The 18,618-nt window shown below is 56.2% G+C and overlaps 1 protein-coding gene and 1 long non-coding RNA gene across 4 annotated transcripts in view; one reads left to right on the top strand and one right to left on the bottom strand.

Moving 5' to 3' along the window:
* Positions 1–3,268, bottom strand: part of PMEPA1 (prostate transmembrane protein, androgen induced 1) — a 56,468-nt gene extending 53,200 nt beyond the window's left edge. For 2 of the 3 annotated variants that reach the window (XM_072801545.1, XM_072801544.1), the window contains exon 1: positions 2,149–2,303. In XM_072801545.1, the coding sequence (XP_072657646.1) occupies positions 2,149–2,257 (109 nt within the window). In that variant the 5' untranslated portion in view covers positions 2,258–2,303. Of the gene's footprint in view, positions 1–2,148; positions 2,304–3,114 lie in introns of those variants that run through there. The other variant, XM_072801543.1, reaches the window with a different exon arrangement.
* Positions 851–17,822, top strand: LOC140618696 (uncharacterized). Its single transcript, XR_012018759.1, has 3 exons — positions 851–986; positions 15,303–15,451; positions 17,163–17,822. It is a non-coding gene; the product is annotated as an uncharacterized lncRNA (long non-coding RNA).
* Positions 17,823–18,618: the final 796 nt, after the last annotated feature.

Below are 18,618 nucleotides of genomic sequence, written 5' to 3' on the forward strand. Positions count from 1 at the left end.
ATTTCCCTTCCTGCCCTGGGCTTTCTTCCAGTAAGTAGGGGGCCGTGTGTAAAAAATACACTGTGCACGGTGACTCATGTACCACCCTGGGGCCAGCTGGAGCAGGCCAGGGTTCCAGGCGCTAACCTCCAGGGCCCAGCTCAGATGCCCGCCTGGGGGAAGCACACGGGTTGAAGGCGATGGATTTAACAACACCTTGGTGTCAGCCAAAATACCATCAGGGCTGAAGAGCCTAACGAGGGACAGGAATAAGAATGAATTTAAAAAAAAAAGTCCTGAACACAAAGGAAGGACAAGAGCAAAATGCCTGTGTCCAGTCCTCCTAAAGACAGATTCCATAGGTTCAACACAATAGCGGGGACCCCTGGGGTGGGGAGCGCCCTAAGGCAGCTTTACAGAAGAGGGAAAATGAGGCACCTCGGGTACTTAAACAGCAATCCGTTTAGCACCGGCGAGGCTCTCTCCAAACATGTGCGAACATATTTTAATAATATCCTCGTGCATTTCATTAGCCTCCTGAGTTCATAAAGGGCCTTTGGGAAGCAATCTGGTTTAATGCAACTCAGTTCCGCACATGCTGGCTCTGGGCAGGTTCTCCTGGCACCTCGCTGGCCTGGCGCAGGGCGGCTTGGGGGCTGGGGGTGGGGGGTGGTTGGGGACAAGCAGGCTTTCCATCCCGGGGCTGGAGGGAGGGGACGCTCACGGATGGAAGGACCCACCACTCAAGCTGGCCTGCCTGCCCCGGCAGAGCCGGTCACGGGTTATTTTTACCTCTTGTGCCTCACTCTACAGGCTCAGGGGCCACGCACTGTGGCAGCCGCCTGCGGAAACTGGCTTATGAGTCACCCAGTGACTGCCCTGCTCAGTGGTGGCCGCCTCTGGCTCCTGGTCCCAGCTGGAAGAAGGCTGGCCCTGGCAGGGGAGGGCTGTGTGCTCCCTTGCCTCGGTGCTTAGGGGTGAGGGTAGGGAAACCGAAGCCCAGAGAGGTAAGACCCCCCCACACACACACCAAAGGATGGGCTGGGGGTGGGGGGTGGGGGGTGGGGGTACAGGCTAGACGGCGCTCCACCCAACCCAACCTCTACCCGAGTGGGGTCCGAATGGCGGAAGTAGAGGCTTATTTGTCTCAACTTCTGGGTGCACAGGGAGAGTTGGTGCCAAGCTGCCAACACCCCCTCCCCACCCTCGGTCTATCTCCTCCTTTCAGGGCCAGGCGGTCCCAAACACAGACAGCCCCAAACTTTGACTCATTTGTAACCACGGTCCCAGCCAGGCTGAGCCAAGCTGTCCAGACAGAGGCTATTTATAGGTGCGTCGGGGACACAGACACTCACACAATGAGACACACACTCCAGATCCACCTTGGGCCAGACCCACCGGCGCGGAGCCCTGGATCCAGACACCTGGGCACAAACGGTCCCCAAGCCCCCAGAACGATGCACACGCTCCGAAGAGGCACCCCGACCGGGCCACAGGCAGGGGCGCAGGAAGACTACACATGCCCGGGACAGACTGCGACCCAGACACACAGACACAGAGCCACGGAGACGCGCCAGACCCAGACAGAGACACACAGACACGCACGCTCCACAGACGCGAGGAAACCCACTCGCACAGACCGAGACAGAAGCGCCACGCACACTCCAGACACACACCCGGGGCCCCAGACACCCCGCAGGCCAGACAGCGTCTCACACGCCCGCCACCCCCTCCCCCTCCCCCTCCCCCCGCCCCCCCCCCAGCCAAAGTTGATAAAGAGCCGGCCTAATTGCTCCACCGAGACTGCCCCTCGGGGAAATAAAATGGAAACTTCGCGGACCCGGGCGCCCCGGCCCTCCCGCGCCCCGCGCCCCGCCGCCCTCCCGGCCGCTCGGCCCCGGGTCCGAGGCCCCTCGGGCGGGGCGCGGGCAGCGGGGGCCGTGCCAGGCTCGCCGCGCCGCGGGACAAAGCCGGGCCGGCCGCCAGCTGCCGCGAGCCAGGAGGGCGCGCCCCGGGCGCAGGGCGCACGGCCCGAGGGGGCGCGCACGGCCCGGGCCCCCGCCCCCGCCCCCGCCCCCGCCCCCGCCCGCGGCTGCGGCTGCGGCTGCGGCCGGCCTCGGGGTCCCAGCCCGACGGGGCCTCCGGGGAGGGGGGCGCGGGGTCACTCACTGATCTCCATGCTCTGGAACAAAGAGCGTTTGCAGTTGCACGTGCAGGAGACATTGGGCTGCCCGGCGGCGAGGGCGGCGGTGCTGTTGGCCCCCATCAAGCGGTGCATGGACGGCGCGGCGGCGCGGCGCGGGGCGCGGGGGGCGCGGGGGCGGCCGGGGGGGGTTCCGGCCGGCGCCCGGCGCTCGGGCCCCGCATGCAGGAGGCGCGCGGCGGGGAGGGCGCACCCCGGCTCGCCGGGCTCGGGGCGCCGCCAAGTTCCCGGGGCTCCGCGGGGCTCAGTGCGCGCGGCCGCGCTCCCCTGCGCCCCCCGGCCGCCCCTCGGCAGCCCCGGGGGCGTCGGCAGTGCCCGCGGGTGGCGTCCGGGAAATGGGCCGGCAGCCGGGGCGCGCGCGGCCGCCGGGGCTGAGCCTCCGCCGCTGGCTTCCCGCAGCCGAGCGCCTCCGCCGCCGCCGCCGCCTCCTCCTCATTCAAGTCCAAGGAGATCGGGTTTCGCTCCGAGACCGCGGTCGGAGGCAGGCAGACGGTCTGACGTCAGCGCTAGACGGGGCTGCCGGTTCCCACCGCGCGGGGGCCGGGGAGGGGGCGCGCGCTGCGCCAATCCCCGCCGAGGTTCCCCCGCACCCCCTTCCCGGGCCGCGGGGCGGGGTGACGGGGAAGGGGGCGGGCTCTTAAAGGGCCAGAGCGAGGCGGCCCGCGTAGACCCGGGGCCGGCGGGGCGGGGGGCGGGGGGCCGCGCAGCGCCTCCGCCCCTCCTGGGGCCGGTTGGGGGCCGGTGGCCCGACCGGGGCGCCCGGGGAAGCGCGGCTCGCCGGCACCCTCGCCCCCGCGCGCTGCGGGTGCGTCCTGGGTCCCCGGGATCCTCGCCCCAGGTTTAGGGGAAGCCTGTCCTCTCCCAGAGCAGGTCCCTGGACTCAGGGCACGGGGAACTGGAGAAGATGAGGGGGGTCCCCCATCACCCGTTACCTAACACCGAGGCCTCTAGTCCCCTGGCGCCCCCCGCTGCGCACTTTACCCCGACCCCAAGGAGGTCGCCCGGGGAAGGCTGGAATTCGTGTAGACACGCCCCGGACGGCTCCGAGAAACGCCCGGGAGCCCTTGTCATGTAAATACGTGTCCTGGGACTCGAGTTGCGACCCGGCCGGCAGGGCCGGGGGCGAAACCCCTGCGGTCGTCTGCTGCCCCAGGGGCCGCCGGCTGGGGGGCGCGCCTCCTGAGTTCAAAAGACGGGGGCGGGGGGCGGGGGGAGGGGGAGGAAGTGCGGGGGTGTCCTTTTATTTCATTAAGTTTTAATTACACAAGTGTTACAAGAACACATTCTCCTGGTTTAAAAAGGAACGGAGCTATTACGTCAGAGGTCCTCTCCCTGGCACACCTCCAGACTCCACAATGTGGTGTGGCCCCTCCTGGACCTCTGCTCCAGTCTCTATTTTGCATGCGCTTGGGCAGCGCCTACCTAGTGCCAGAAACTCGCCAAATAGGAACTCAACCTGGTACCTACTCCCCGAGACGGGAATGTTGTGAGCCCCATTCTACAGACGTGGGAGCTGGCCTGGGGAGTTGGTTGCTCAGGGCCACGCAGTGCAAGAGCCTGGTCCTCATCCAAGGCTGCTCCCCCCCACCCCGGGGGGGTATCTGCACCCCCACATAGTTTCCTCCTTCTTTAAATATCCACATATCCACGCAATTACTGGGGTTTAGGAAGGAGCAGTGACTCCTTTCGTGTTGGGCAGGGTGGGAGGGGTGTTTAAAAATTATTCCCTTTTAAGAGACTGTAACCAGACCAGAGATTCGTAGAACTCAGAGAAAGCCGGCCCAGGAAGTGGGTGACATCTCTCCGGGCAGCTGGTCCCAGGGATGCCCCTTGCTGTCACAGAGCACTTTCTGTGAAGGAATTCAAATTCAGGGGTGACTGAGTGTTCCGGGTTTACGGAGGAGGAGCCCAAGGTGCCCACACAGAGGGAGGTTCAAAGGTTCTGACCCTGATTTGTTTGGGAAGAGAGGCTCCCTCTCAGAGCTGTGCCCAACCCCAGGGACCAGGAGGAGGGGGGAAGCGCTCAGGGCCTGGATGCCTGGACAGATTAAAAAAAAAACCGCCTTAGCCACAACATTGACCTCTGGTTGATCTGCCTGAGACAACAGCACCGGCCACATTTACTGAGCACCTACAGTATGCCATCACTGCTCGAACGGTGGCCCTGGGACTGGTTCGTGGTCTGTGCCCTGGTTCCAACGTTGGTTCTGCTGGGGGTCTGAAGTGGGGTGTCGGGCACCGTGGCCACAACTGCATCTCTAAAGATGGGTGGGACACGTGACCTTGGCAAGTCCTTTCACCTGTCCCCTCAGTTACCTCCTCTGCAAAATGGCCTGCCTCCCTAATGGTGTCCTTGACTGGGGTGATGGTGAGTGACGAATAAAGGAGTCAGTGCCGTGAAAGTGTGTAAGAGGCTGAATATGTGCTGGTGGTCTTGTTGTGCAATCCTCATGGCATATTGGGGAGGGGAGGAACTGGCGTCATTTTATCCTCCTGTTTGCAGATGAGAGGATCGGCAATGAGGAAGGCTTCACCCAATGACAGCATCCTTGGCTAAGGTGGTTAATGGGAAAGGACAGACTTGCTTTGGGAGAAGCATACGCTTGAGAACCCACACTCATGGGAGGCTTTGCGTGTGCCTAGGGCTGCCAGATAAATGCGAATTTCAGATAGATCACAAATAATTTTTGGTGTAAGTATATCCTGTGCAATATTTGGGATCGACTTATACTAAAAATTTGTGTGTTGCTTATCTGAAATTCAAATTTCACTGTATGCCTGTATCTTTATTTGCTAAATCTGACTGCCCTGTGTGTACCAGGCACTGTAGTGCTGGGGATTCAGTGAGGAGGAGCAGGGCCCACAGTCAGGCCAGGCATAGGAAGACCCACGGATTCTTTCCGGGGAGCCAAGGTGTGAATGGTGCAGTGCGTGCGGGAGCACTCCCCCTACTGGGAGTGTGGGTACGGGAGGATGGGCCGCCTCTGCTGGACCAGCTTGAGTCCATGGGAGGGAGGCCATAAGTCAGGGAAAGAGATTTCCTTCATACATTCAGCAAATACTGTGTTCCTGTTCAGTGCCAGGCTCTGTGCTGGGTACCAGATGCAGGGCAACAAACAAAACAAAAGCCACCCTCATGTGACATGGGGAGGGGGTGTCACATGGGTCACATGGGATAGGGGGCAGGAACGGGAGAGATTATAGACTCACACACAAACCCATAGTTAAACTTAGGTCACTTCAGAAATGGTCATGATGAGCTAGAGGCCAGGTTGGAGATCAGGAAAGCCCCCTTGAGGAGGTGGCATTTTATTCAATTCATATTTACTGAACATCTACCTAGAGCCAGGTACAAACCCCTTCTTCCCTCCTGGGGCTCCTGTTGCTTGTAGGTGAAACAGACAATGAATATGGAAACATATACGTCCAGGTGATGATTGAGAGGGTCACTGAGTTCAAAGCCAGAAATGTTACAAAGGGACATGGTCCGGCTATAGCTGGAGCCCACGAAGTGGCCTCTCTGGGCAGAGGGGACAGCAGGCGGGAGTCCAAGGCCGGGAGCAGCAGGTGCCCAAGGAAAACCCTTGAGGGGAAGAAGAGCAAAGGGATCTTCATAGTCCTATGAAGTCTGGGGCTTGAGATGCATTTCCCAACCTGGTTACAGGGCATAGGATTGTGAAATGGGTATATGTCCTCAGGTGACCGCCAAGACAGGCCTTTCAGGGCCTCCAGACGGTACAGTGCTGCTGTCTGTCCTGATCACGGGTTGGATCTACCACAGGAGGATCTTTAGAGAGAAAAGATCCTATCCATGCCAGTAAGGAGGGCTGGCTCCTAGTGGCATATCCCTGCTGGCTGGGTTTAGGTACAAGGCCAGCTTCACAAATGTGTGATCCATGCAGGTGCCCGGGCTCCTCCCTCAAAAGGGCCCCAAGCTTGGGTGAATCCTCTACTGTCATCATCTTGAAATTCTTAATAACTTTTGAACGAGGGGCCCTGCGTATCCTGTTGTTGCTCAGGTGCCAGGCCTGCCTTGGCAGCCAGCTGGGAACCCAGGGAAGCCAGCGTGGGTTTTGGCTGGGCCGAGGGTGGCTGGCCGTGTCCTGACTCTGTCCCTTGGGCATTGTGGAAAGTGTCCCACTGAGTCAACAAAGGGCCTGCCCTGGCTGGCAGATCCCAGCCTCCGCTCCGCAGGTCCAGCCCTGCCCCTCACCTCCTGCCACCAGGCCTGCCGCACAGATCTGCCTCTGCAGAAGCAGCTTCGGCAGCCTGAGGGGTGGGTTAACAACCTCTCCTCTCAACTGGCCACCTTTGGAAACCCCTTCTAGCTGGGTCTGCTTGTCCCCAAATCCTATGTGTGTGGCCTAATCAGCCTGTCCACGTTCCCGCTTAGCGCCTTTGGACTTTGTGTTTTTCAACTTTGGGGGGAGGGGGTCTCTTTTTGTGTCCAAACACTAATAAGACCTAATGTTTATTGGACACTGACTGTGTACCAGGCCCTGTCCTAGACTCTTCAGATTCACTCACTTAATCATTCCACAAACATGCATCGAGGTCTACAGTGAGTTCACTGGATCCCTACAGCAGCCCTGTGAGGTCCCAGCTAATATGATTCCCGTTTGACAGATAGGGGCACCGAGGCTCAGGGCGCCACCCGTGAGGTGGGGCAGGATGTGGATGCAGGTGCCTGGGCCCCGGAACCCACAGGCAGACCTCAGCAGATGGTGCTTCCTGCTCCCCTCCTCCATCCTTACCACCTTCAGTGGTACCTGGGTCTGCCTGGGAAGGGTGCTGGGTTTGGGCAGCACCCTTCCCTGGGCTTCCTGGAATTTCCCCCAGCTCCATCTCCCCTCGGAGGATAAAGAGCAGCTGCCTTCTGCAGGGATCCCAGGCAAGGGGGAGAGGGGAGATGAAGACCCAACTCAGAATCCCACACTGGTGACCTTGGCAGGTGGTTTCACCTTGCCGAACCTGCATCTCCACCCCTGCGCGGGGGGTGGAAACAACAGTATTTCACAGTACGGGGTGGTGTGTGTGTCAAGGCCTCAGCACAGACCAGCGGCAGTGGACACACACCTTGTTCACGGCCTGTCTCCCCTTGATTGGCAACCGTAGACAGGCAGCTCGGTGGGCGTGTCACCGGATAGGCCCCAGTGCGCGTCTGATGGGGTCTGGCCTGCAGTGGGCATTGGCAAACCTCTGTGGAGGAAATGACTGGCACCACAGATAATAACGTGCAAGTCACACTTGGGCTGCCCTTGCTACTTTCTGACAATTCTCTCCCCCCTGTTCTCTCCCGCCCCCCACGCCCACACTTCTTGTCAGTGCTCTGGATGCCCACCTCATGACAAACTTCTAACCAAGCATCTGGAAGCCAGAAACCAGGGCCAGTATCTACAAAGAAGTACTTGCCTGGTACCAGGCCAGAGCCAGAGGTCTTAACCATAAAGACGCATGTGTGTGCGTATGCATCGTGTGTGTGTTGTGGGTTTGTGGGTGCATGTGTGTTTTGTGGGTGGTATCATGTGTGCTTAGGTGTGTCACATGGTTGAGCTCTCCTGCAGCAGCAAGCCAAAGAAAGCTGGCTAAACTGGTCATAGATGCACCCCCACCCCCCACCAAGGGGGACATCTCTTTCCTCTGATTCTGTTTCTTATTTCCAGCAGGAAACTGGTTTCTATAGAGAAGACAGGGCTTTGGGACCAAGGCAGGAAGATAAAGAGTGGAAAGGATAGAAGGAAAGGACAGAAAGACACATTAGAGCCAAATCCTGTCTTCTGGCAGATGGGTAAACTGAGGCCCAGACAAGACTTGGCTAGGGTCAAGGTGCTGGTGCAGGGCACAGGGGATCCTGACTCCAGGCTCAGGTCGCAGGGTCTTTGGTTATCGTAAATAGCGTAATATGCAGACCTTCCCCTCACAGGCTCATTCAGACATGTTCAACTCCTGTCTGAAACACTTCCAGAAAGAATGGTGCGTCGTTCAAGCTGGTTTCCCAGGCCAGACACACCAGAGCAGAAATGTTCTGTGTCTCTGTTCTCGTGAAGGGATACATTCTACTGTTGTCAGGAGTGATTAATAATGTAAAACCGTGATTCTCGGTGGCGTGAAAGGCATTTGGAGCCAAGCTGGGCTGCTGCCTCTGCTGCTGGTTTTGAGGGGGACCTGATGCAAAGGGGGCCGGATGTGAGGGAGGGCTGTCTGTCCAGCGAGGGGCATCGCACCCACACCTAGTTCACACAGACTATTCCAGAGCCAAGCACCAGGCCCTGGGGGCACATGGTGACCAGGACAAGCTGGGCGCTGCCTTCACAGAGTTTGCCCTCTGGGGAGCTCACTTACTCATTGACCTATTATTCCCCAAACATTGAATTCTGCATGCCCAAAACTGAGAGTACACATCGCCACTGCTAACTTCCTGATCTCGATTGGGAAAGTTCATTACTGATCCTGACCTCAGTTTCCCCATCTTTAAAATGGGGATTAGAAACGGACTTGCTCAGAGAGCTACAGGCAAGATGAAACAAGGGGAAACGTTCTGGCTGGCACTCAGCACGGGGCACGGGCAGGAATAAGCTCTTGAAAAAAGCGTGTTATTACTGCGTGCTCTGTGCCCTGGCAACTCGCAGTCTCATATAAAACATAAACCAACCCTAGAATTGTCCCTTCGGAGAAGTTACCCCCAGTGAAATTTCTCATGACTCTTTAGTTGCTTTGTTCAGCGTCTTTCACCCCAGCTGGACTGTGCCCTGTGTGTTCTCAATGTCTGGTTCTGGGAACAGATGCTCAGATGTCCCCAGGGCCTCTAGAACACCAGACAAGCGCTGTGGGGCACCACGGGGGCCCTGACAGTCCCCACAAGGGAGTTGCAGCTGGAAAACACCCTGTGCCCTCCCTCTGCAGGCCCCCACTAGCATTGGAGATAGGGCCCCTTCCCCTCTACACAAGGAGCCCTGTGCTCATATGGGAACTTGGGAACACGTGTCCAGCAGCTGGCTCCAGAGGCAACCGCGTGGCTACACCTGTCTGCTTCTTTGCTGCATCCATAGCTCCTAGCATCAATGGGCTCCTAGAATGCAAATCCACTGAATGGGGGAATGCAAAACAATTTTGCAACCTGTATTAAGGCCTTAAGATATAGGTATGCTCAGCCTCTGATTATTAATGGACCAGAATATTGATCCTATCTTCACTTTTAATAATAAAAATGCAACTAAATTGAGGGGCGGGGGAAAGAGGGGATTGGTTAAGTAAGGTCAAGAAGATCAAAGAAAACGCATTAGTTAAAAATGTCTCCCAAGATGATTTGATGGTTTTTTGAAAAGTCCTTTATAAAATACATTTAAAAATAGGCTGCCGAACCGATCTCAATTTTGTATAAATAAAATTGTGTTACTAGAAAAAAGACTGGAAAGATACACGCCAGAACAGTGTAACAGTGGTTAGCTTCGTGGAATGGATTGCGTGGAATGGACCTCACTCGTATATTGTTTGCTGCATTTTCTACAACGTACGTTAATTAAAAAAAAAAAAAAAATTTTTAAGGTTACTTCCAAGGGCCGCCACCCCCCACCCCCCACCCCCACCTCCCACCCCCACCTCCCGCAAGCCACTCTCGCGTCTTCCGCCCGCGGCTCCTTTAACTGGGAGTGCGGCCGCGGAGGAGGCGGGGCGTCAGGCCGGCGCGTCACGAGCCGCCCGAAATGACACAGCGGACGGGCCAATCCGAAGTTCGGATTCCGGGAGCCGCCATTCGATTGGACGCAAGTGCGGGCGGCCTCGTCCAATGGCGGGAGGGGGGCAGGAGCCTGGCAACCGCGTGGGGTTTAAATCCACGTGGTGAGCGGAGGGCGGGGCGGCGCCGGGGTGGGGGTGGGGGGGGGCTCGCGTCCTCTCGGCGGGGGACCCGGAGCAGGTGCCGCGGGGGGCGGGGGACGGGGACGGCTCAGCCTCGCCCAGCGCCCGGGTGCGAGCAGGTGCCTTCCAGGGGAGAGTGCGGTGCCGTGGCACGTGCATCCAGTGACAGACGTTTACTGAGCACCTACTAGGTGCAGGTGGGGGCGGGGGCGTGTAACCGTGTGCAGGCGGCCTCACCTACGGCCCCCACTGCTCTGCTCCTTCACGGCCCTTAACGCTGTCCCAGCTCTGCAGGGGAAGAGGTGACAGGGGCAGGTGTGCCTCGTGGAGGGTCTGCACCAGTTCTTAGCACAGCGCTGGAATTTGAGAGATGCGACTGTTCCCTGTGCTAAAGAGTGACAGCTAATATGGGGTGAATGTCTATCATGCGCAAGGCGTTCTGGGGATTTTGCATGTATCACCTAATTTAATATTCACAGAAAACCCAAGTTAGCTACTATCGTCATTCCCGTTTTACAGGCATGGAGAGGGCGGCCCGAGGTGGCGGGGTAACTAAGATCCTGGGCTAGGGCATCGTGTGGCTGGATTCAAACCAGGTCTGCTTGTTTCCAGAGGCCTTGGTCTCAACCAGTGCACGATCCCAATATTGATCCAGGTCTCAGCCTTTCTTTCTTAAGACAATCCTCATGAGTCAGGCCCTGCTACTGGGAAGGGAGAGAAAGGGGAGGGAGTAGAACCAGCTGGGTGAGGCACAGCCAAGTGAGCAAGGGCCCTGCCACCCACTGCCTGCCCAGCTCTGGGGGGCAGAGGTGTAGGGGGCTGGGTAGCTGCCGTGGGGCTTGCCAGGCCCTGTTGCTGGGCTACGGGGACAGACCTGTCCTTCGGGCTGGCGGTCTAAACCAGCAACCCTGCTGGTGACCTGTGGGCGGCCTGCTGAAGTGTTTTCGGTTTTGCCTCCATAATGCTTAACATTTTTCTAAGCTTTTTTTTTTTTTTTTTTTTTGCCTAAATTGGCGCAATTCCCACGCCTCCTGACTGCATCACACATAGGTAGCCTTATTTACGTGTCTCAGCCACACCTGAGTGTCCTCATCCCCTGGTCTGACCAGGAAGGAAGCCCTCAGGTGGGGCCAGGTATCCTAAGACCAGCGTCCTCAGGGCTGGCTCTCAGATGAGCCCTCTGGACACCCTTCGCCTTGCTTGCTGTGTTTAAAATCCCAGAGTCTCTACCTTGAGCCCTAAAGTCCAGCCCCTCCCAGAGCCAAAAGCTCCTTCTCTGGCCCCTGATGTCCTACAACCCTCAGCTGGAGTGTCTGAAAACCCTGGTGGAGGATGCTAACTCTGAGTCAGTCAGACTTGGATTCAAATCCCAGCCTCACTGCTAACCCAGCTGAGGGATGCTTGGCAATAAAAGCCTGCCTCGGTTTCCTCCTCTGCAAAACAGGGATGGCAATAGTTCCCTCCTCATCCGGTTGTTGCAAAGAGTCAGACGAAGTATGGAAGACGCTTGGCACAAAGTAGGTGCTCATCTCATGGATTGTTGGTGCTTCTTCGGGATTTAGGTCATCGAGAGCCACTGTCATGGGCAGCAAGCTCTTCCTTATGTCAGGCTGAGGCCTGCCCGCCTGGAATTTTCGTCAATTCATGCGCCTGACACCATAAATGAGCTTCTCTCTCCATAGAACAGTGCTTCGGAAAGTGAGGACCCCTCCTAAACGTCACAGCTTCCCATTCGAGACCTGCTACATAATTTGTGGAGCCCAGAGCAAACCAGAAATGTAGGGCTTCTTGTTCAAAAATCATTTGTAAGTTCAGGCGACAGCAGCAGAGCTCAGAGCTCCTTCTCAGGCCAGAGTCCCATGTGACACATGTCCCACCCCATGAAGGGGCCCTGCTCCCGCTCGTGGTCCACAGGCCTGCGATGTCCCCCAGAAGCGCACATGGCTGGGTGCGGTTGACCCGGAGCAGATCAGATCCTGAGAGCTTCCAGCTGGGCCTGAGGAAAGGCCCCAGCACCTGGTCTGTATCTCTAACTCCCCTAGAGAGTCCTGCTTCCCAAGATCCTATCTTGCACCTGCTACTGTAGCCGCTAACTCTATCCCTGCTTTACCGTTTGTTATTGTTATAGAATCTCTCTCTAAAGTGCACAAATCTGAAGTATATAGCTGGGTGACTTTTTATGTCACGTGCACCTAAGTAACTACCCCCCAGGTTGAGATAGAGAACATTTCCGTCACTCTAGAAAGTTCCTTCCTGTTCCTTCCCACTACGACCTCCCCCACCCTGTTGCAGAGGTAACCACCATTCTGACTTCTTCCACTGTGGGTTTGCTTTGCCTCTTCTCGAAGTTCACAGAGACAGAATCACAGTGTGTGCTCTTGCGTGTCTGACTTCTCGCGCCGTGCAGTCTGGGAGACACGTTCTCAGTGTGGTAGAGGTTTGTTTCTTTTCATTGCTCTGGAGCAGTCATGACATACCACAATTTAGCCATTCTCCTGCCGATTCTCTGGTTAATTTTGTTTTTTTTTTTTTCCCCCAGCTGTTGGCTGCTTCAGCTGGGGCTGTCTTGAGCATTCTGGGGCTTGTCTGTACGTGCTCCCTGCACACGTGTGCACCCATTCCTGCTCGGGCTTTGCTGGCAGGAATGGGAATGCTCTAGCAGACATGGCCAGGCAGTAATTGGGGGGCTCTTACCGATTTCCCCCCGCCCCTGCCCCCGGCAGTCCTCTGAGCCATCCCAGCGTTTCATCCTGTCACCACTCTTGATGTCACCACTCTTGATTGCAGCTTTTCTGGTGGGTGTCGCCCTTGACTTTTGCAACTCACCTAAGGAAGCCAAAATGACAGGACTCACACTTGCTCTCCCTTTCTGACCGCTGGTGAGAGATCTTCTCGGGCCCTGGACCTTCTTCACCCCCCAGGCCAGAGCTCCCCCTCCCTCTTGGGGTCACTTGCAAATTTCTCAAGCGTGGGTTCTCAGACTTCACGTGAGTGCTTGGTGAGGATGCCGACCCGGACGGACCCAGCACGGGCAGGGCTCTGGGGCTTGCTCTCGGACAGTGCTCTCTCGAACGGAGTGTCCAATCTTTCATTAATCTCCTTTCCCAACATGAGCGTCATGTACATTATATTTCCACACCTTGAACAGGAAGCTCTCTGAGCTTCAACAATCTGTTGAAAAACAACTTTTGGGAGAAAAAAGCAGAACAGTTGTTTGATTGTGTTAATTTTACGTGGTTGATGGTAGGTTGCATCCAAATGTCTGAGTGATTAAAATATGAAAAAATGCATTTCAGAAACACAATAGTAATAATGCTCAACCCTTACAGCACATTCACTTCAGGAGGCCCTGTGCTCTGGGCTTCCTGCCTTGAGCATCTTAATAACCACTTCCCAGTGGCCAGAGGAAGTTGGGCTTATGGCCCCATTTTACACATAAAGAAACTGGCACTTGGAGATTTTAATGTGCTTGAGGTCCCACAGCTGGTGAAGGATGGATTTGAACCCAAGTCTCAGCTGTTGACCTTCCTCTCATATGCTTCAGAGATCTTTCCAGATGCTGGCTGGATTCTGATAGACTCTGTCCACCGCAAACACTGGGAGCTGGTGGCCCGTTGGCTGTGTCTTGCTTGATCTTCAGAGGACTGCGAATTTTAAAAATTAGTTGCTTATTTAATAATGAGGATATTTCATGTTAAAAGATTTTCATTTCTGGCTTTTCCTGGTAAATCAAAAGATCAGACCATCCCAGGTGGGAACCGAGTGGGCTCTGTCCCCTTTAGGAGAGGACTTGGGCTGTAGCCTGCCTCAGTTTCCCCACTGCCCACTCTCTTCATTGACGGTCTTGGCCTGTCCTGAGAGCACTGACATGGCCTGCAAGGTGGGCCTCCTGGTGGGAAGTGGAAGTGTCAGTTATTCTAGGTGAACCTTTTCTGGTTCCCAGGACTCACTGCTTTCCTTTCTGGGCCCCTGGGGCAGAGCCTGCTATGGATATGATTAAGTCGGGGGTCTGGAGTTAGGAAGTTACTGGATTATCCAGGTAGGCCTGCACATGTCCTCATCACACAGGCAGAAGGAGGTTGACCCAGAGAAGGCCGTGTGACAGCAGAGACAGACTCTGGAGTGATTTGGACAAAGCCAAGCCATGTGACAGCCACCAGCAGCTGTTTTGCGGGAGCCTCCGGAAGGAGGGTGGCCGACACTGTGATTTTGGCCCTGGGATACTGATTTCAGGCTTCTGGCCTCCAGAACCGTGAGGAAAGGTATTTCTGCTGGTCCACACCACCAAGGTGATCATTTGCAGAAGGTCTGGAACTCTCTTTTTCTGATGTCTGGCTGGCACGGCTGGCTCCCGATTTCAGCAGCCACGGTGGGCAACCGTGAGGCAGGCACACACATAGTCAAGCCACAGATCCTTGCTCCTGGTCTTTGGGGCAACTTAGAGCAACAGAGAGTTATGCTGTCAGAGCTCAGGAGGCTGGAAGCTCAGCACCAGGATGTCAGCGGGGTTGGTTCCTTCCGGGCTGCAGGCCACTCTCCCACTTCTGGGGTTGCTGGCAATCCTTGGCATCCCTTGGCTTGTATACATCCAATCTCTGCCTCTCTCCTCACGTGATCTCCATATAGAGACAGCAGCCACTGGATTTAAGGCCCACTGAAATCCTGTGTGACCTCATCTTAACTAAGGACACGTGGAAAGACCCCATTTCCAAATATGATCACATTCTGGGGTTGGGGATGGGCCTGAATTGCGGGGAGGGGGACACTACTCAAACAGATACCTTCCCGTTCCCAGAAGTCAACAGTCCTCAGTTTCTGAAACAGGGACAGAAGTCGCAGTGGGCAGGCACATTGAATTCAGGGCTCACTCCCTTTCCTGGAAAAGTTACTGAATCAATGGCATGTTGATTGCTTCTTAGAATCTAGGAAGGACTATGCAAGTTTTCTCTGAAGAAAGTACAGCCGCAGCGTCCACCAGAATTTTACCATTCATCCCTTCGTTCTACTTGCTTAGTCAGTGTTCGGGCCCCTGCCGGTTGGGTTTTGAGCAGAGCGGCTGCAGCCCCTGACCTCAGGGAGCACACAGTCCAGTGATCACAACGGACTCCTGAGTCCCCCTGAGTCTTTGCGACAACGGACTCCTGAGTCCCCCTGAGTCTTTGCTCGTCGCTCTGGGAGCAGAAGTTGTCAGGGAAACAGCCAAAAGCACCGATGCTCACCCTGGACCGAATCGCAAATCTCACACCTTTCTTCTTGCCCAAAGCCAGACAAGGCAACCTGAAATTCCAAACCTGTTGACCCTGGACAAGAAGATCACCTCTCTCCCACTGACGAACAAATCAGGATTGCCTCAGGTTGAGTCTCTGAGACAGACCAGACGTCCTGTCAGCCAAACGCCTCCAGGTGAACCAGGTGAGGAGTCAACTGGGAGGGGCAGTTGGAATCTTTAAACACTTCCCCCTGCTTTTGACTAAAGTCCAGAGCCCTGCACAGCCTGCCCATAACCCATCTGCCACCTGGCCAGCCCGATTTCTTCCTGCTTCTCCTCTGTACCCAAAGCCGTATGGCCTTGGACGTGACCCTCACCCCCACCCCCACCCCCACTCCAACCCCAGGGCCTTTGCTCTTGCTGTCCCCTGTGCCAGCCCCATATCATTCAGGACTCAACAAATGCTCCCCTTGGAAGCCTTTCCCCCACCCCTGCCATGACCCACTCCATCACCCTGTTTCTTCCCTTGGGTCCCCAGCAAGAGCCGTGAGGGTCTATGTGAGTCTTTGTTTCCTTGCTCTGAACTTTGCCTCTCTGAACTGTAAGCTGCGTGAAGACAGGGACCTGTCTGGCTTGTTTGCCGAGCACAGAGAAGGAATGTGTCAGCCAAACTGAGCCCTCCTCCCCAATAGGAAGGTCATCACGCCCCAGGGTAGAGCACCATTTACCTTGGCACTCTGGTGTCGTCTCGGTTCACAGTGACTGGGATAGCCTGTGTGGGAGACAGGAAACGAGTGTCAGAAGTCGAGAGGGCAAAAAAAAAAAAAGAAGAAGTTGAGAGGGCCCCATATGCTTCCCTGGCTGGAACCAGCCTTCCCCGTTGGTCCGGTAAGGCTCCAGCGTCTAGAAAGATGCAGCCAGCGGCCAAATTGCTTCCCTGGTTTGATATTTGGGGGTCTTTTTTCTTGTCCTGCTGGGCAGATGGACAGGGCCTCCTTCATTTCCTGGCAGGTCTGGTTACTTTTGGGGAAAGTCTTGATGGGCCATCCTGGAAGCAAGTCGACGCCCCTGTGTTCATGGCCGAGGATAGCCTGTCACTCTGACCTGCTGGTCCTGAAATCACTGGGTCAGAGTCTTGGGTGGGGGGCGGGGAAGGGGGACGGGAGGGCAGAGGGGCAGCATGGAAAGGGGGCAGGGTCTGCAGTCAGCCAGCGGCTTCCGACAATCACAGTGATTCAGACTGGTTCCCACTACTTGCTGAACGCTGTTCTGAGGTCTTCGGCTGAATTATTTCACAAGATCCTTATGAGAATCCTCTGACCTCACTGTTGTCCCCATTGTACAGACATGGAATCTGATGCCCGGAATGGGTAAGTCGTAGGCCCAGGTGGTAAAGGCAGGATTCGAATCCAGACCGTGGCGTTTTAAAACTGATGCTCTCACTCATGAGTGAAAGGACTTGGATTTGGAATCAGAAGACAGGACTGGAGTGGAGGGGTAATGATCATGACAACAACAGCAACGGCGGTAATAATAGTAACACAGATGCTGCAAATCGCCCCAGCTGTGATAACGGCCGCTTGTGAGCCTGTCTTGAGAGCTGAGTGCACCCCGTGTCATCCCACCATCCCGGCGACGCCCTGTGGCCAGTGTCACCTGGGAGGAGCCATGGTGTTAGGGACGTGCTTGTCAGCTCCCTGAACTGCTCTGGGCAGTACTTGGGAGAACTGAAGTGCAGGTAGCAAGTTTGCCCGGTGACTGTCCACCCAGGACTGGAGCTGCCTCCAGTCGGGGGGGGGGAGGGTGACATTGCCATCAGGCCACTGTGAAAGGCCCCCAGGGAAGGGGCGTGAACTTTTTGCAAAGATGGAGATGTTTTCCGTTTCGCTGGCATTAATGAGTTCTTTCTTGTAGGAAATGATGCTGGTCGCAGAGAGTCATTTGCAAGATGTTTCCGGTTGGCATGTTTGAAGTTACTGATGGAGGGTGGTCTCCTCCCACCCCCGGAAACGAGTTGTGCCCGTCCGTGAACTCTGCACAGGTGGGCGGCGCTTGCCAAGGTCATGCCATCTGTGCCCCTAGAGCTTGGGCCCAGGCCTGGGGGTGTCCACACACCCTCTGCCACCAGTCAGCCCGCAAACGGAAGGTGGGTCACCCCACTAGGCTCCACCTCTGTGGGCCTCACCGGCCCTGCAGGGTGTGGCAAGGACCCACCCTGACGAGAAGCCGGATGAAGTGAACTTGGAAATATTGATATTTGGGGGTCTTTTTTCTTGTCCTGCTGGGCAGATGGACAGGGCCTCCTTCGTTTCCAGGCAGGTCTGGTTACTTTTGGGGAAAGTCTTGATGGGCCATCGTTTCGCCCTCTCCTCGTTTTGCACTCGTGCAATCCCAGGACCCACGCGTGTGAGGGGGGCTTTGAAACGCCCCAAACTGACCCCGAGTCAAGAAATGGAGAGGGAGGGAGGAGCAAGTATGTTTGCCCAGAAGGAACGCCCGTGGGGTGGAAGACTGGAGACAAATATAGAAGCAGAGGGCTTATACTTCTGGCAACGACAAAATAAAGCAAAAAATATTGATGTACGTGTGCGATTTGTCATTGAAATGTACCAACACTGAAAATAAATAAGACTACAAGGGAGGTCTGTGTTGGGCTCTGGAAAGGCACCTCGGGGCTGGCTGCAGGTGGAGGGGGCAGGCCCAGCCCCAAGGTGGGGGGCAGCGTGCGGGCTCCCTGGCTCTGACCATGGCCTCACTTGTTTGGAAATGATCATTTCAGCTCCCTCAGTGGGAGCTGCTCTCAGGAACCCACCCAGGTGAGGTCATTAGGCACATGACTTCACGTCTCTGGGCTCAGTGGTTTCCTCTGTAAAGTGGGTAGAAAAGTAAAAATGATTTCTCGGGCAACGCTGAGAAGTTCAAGGCCTGGGTTCAGGGCCCATCCTCCTCCGCTGGAGGGAAGGAGCTGAACCGTGCTCCCAGTGTGTCCAGTGCCAGCATCCCCTCCAGGGCCGGGCACACAGGGGTCAGTGAGGAGGCCAGTTCTGAGGCCACAGGGCCTCTCATAGCTGGTGGCAGTGACACTCCCCAACCTGGGTTGTTAAGAGATGAAAATGTGACCCCTCTTACTTATACATAAGAGACTTTGTGGTCTCTCCTGCCGCATCCCCGGGATCTGGCCCAGTGCCTGGTGCATGATAGATGCTCAATGAAACAACTGGAGTTAAAAATTCAGCATGGTGTCTTCTAGACCAGGGGTGGCTAACTATGCAGCTCATGGCCAAATCCAGCCCAATATTTGAAAGGCACAGGAGCTGAGAGTGGTATTTACATTTTTAAGTGGTCGGAAAAATGTCAAAAGGAATAATAT

This window comes from Canis lupus, chromosome 26 (genome assembly GCF_048164855.1).
Source record: "Canis lupus baileyi chromosome 26, mCanLup2.hap1, whole genome shotgun sequence".
In the NCBI taxonomy this organism is placed as follows: Eukaryota; Metazoa; Chordata; class Mammalia; order Carnivora; family Canidae; genus Canis; species Canis lupus.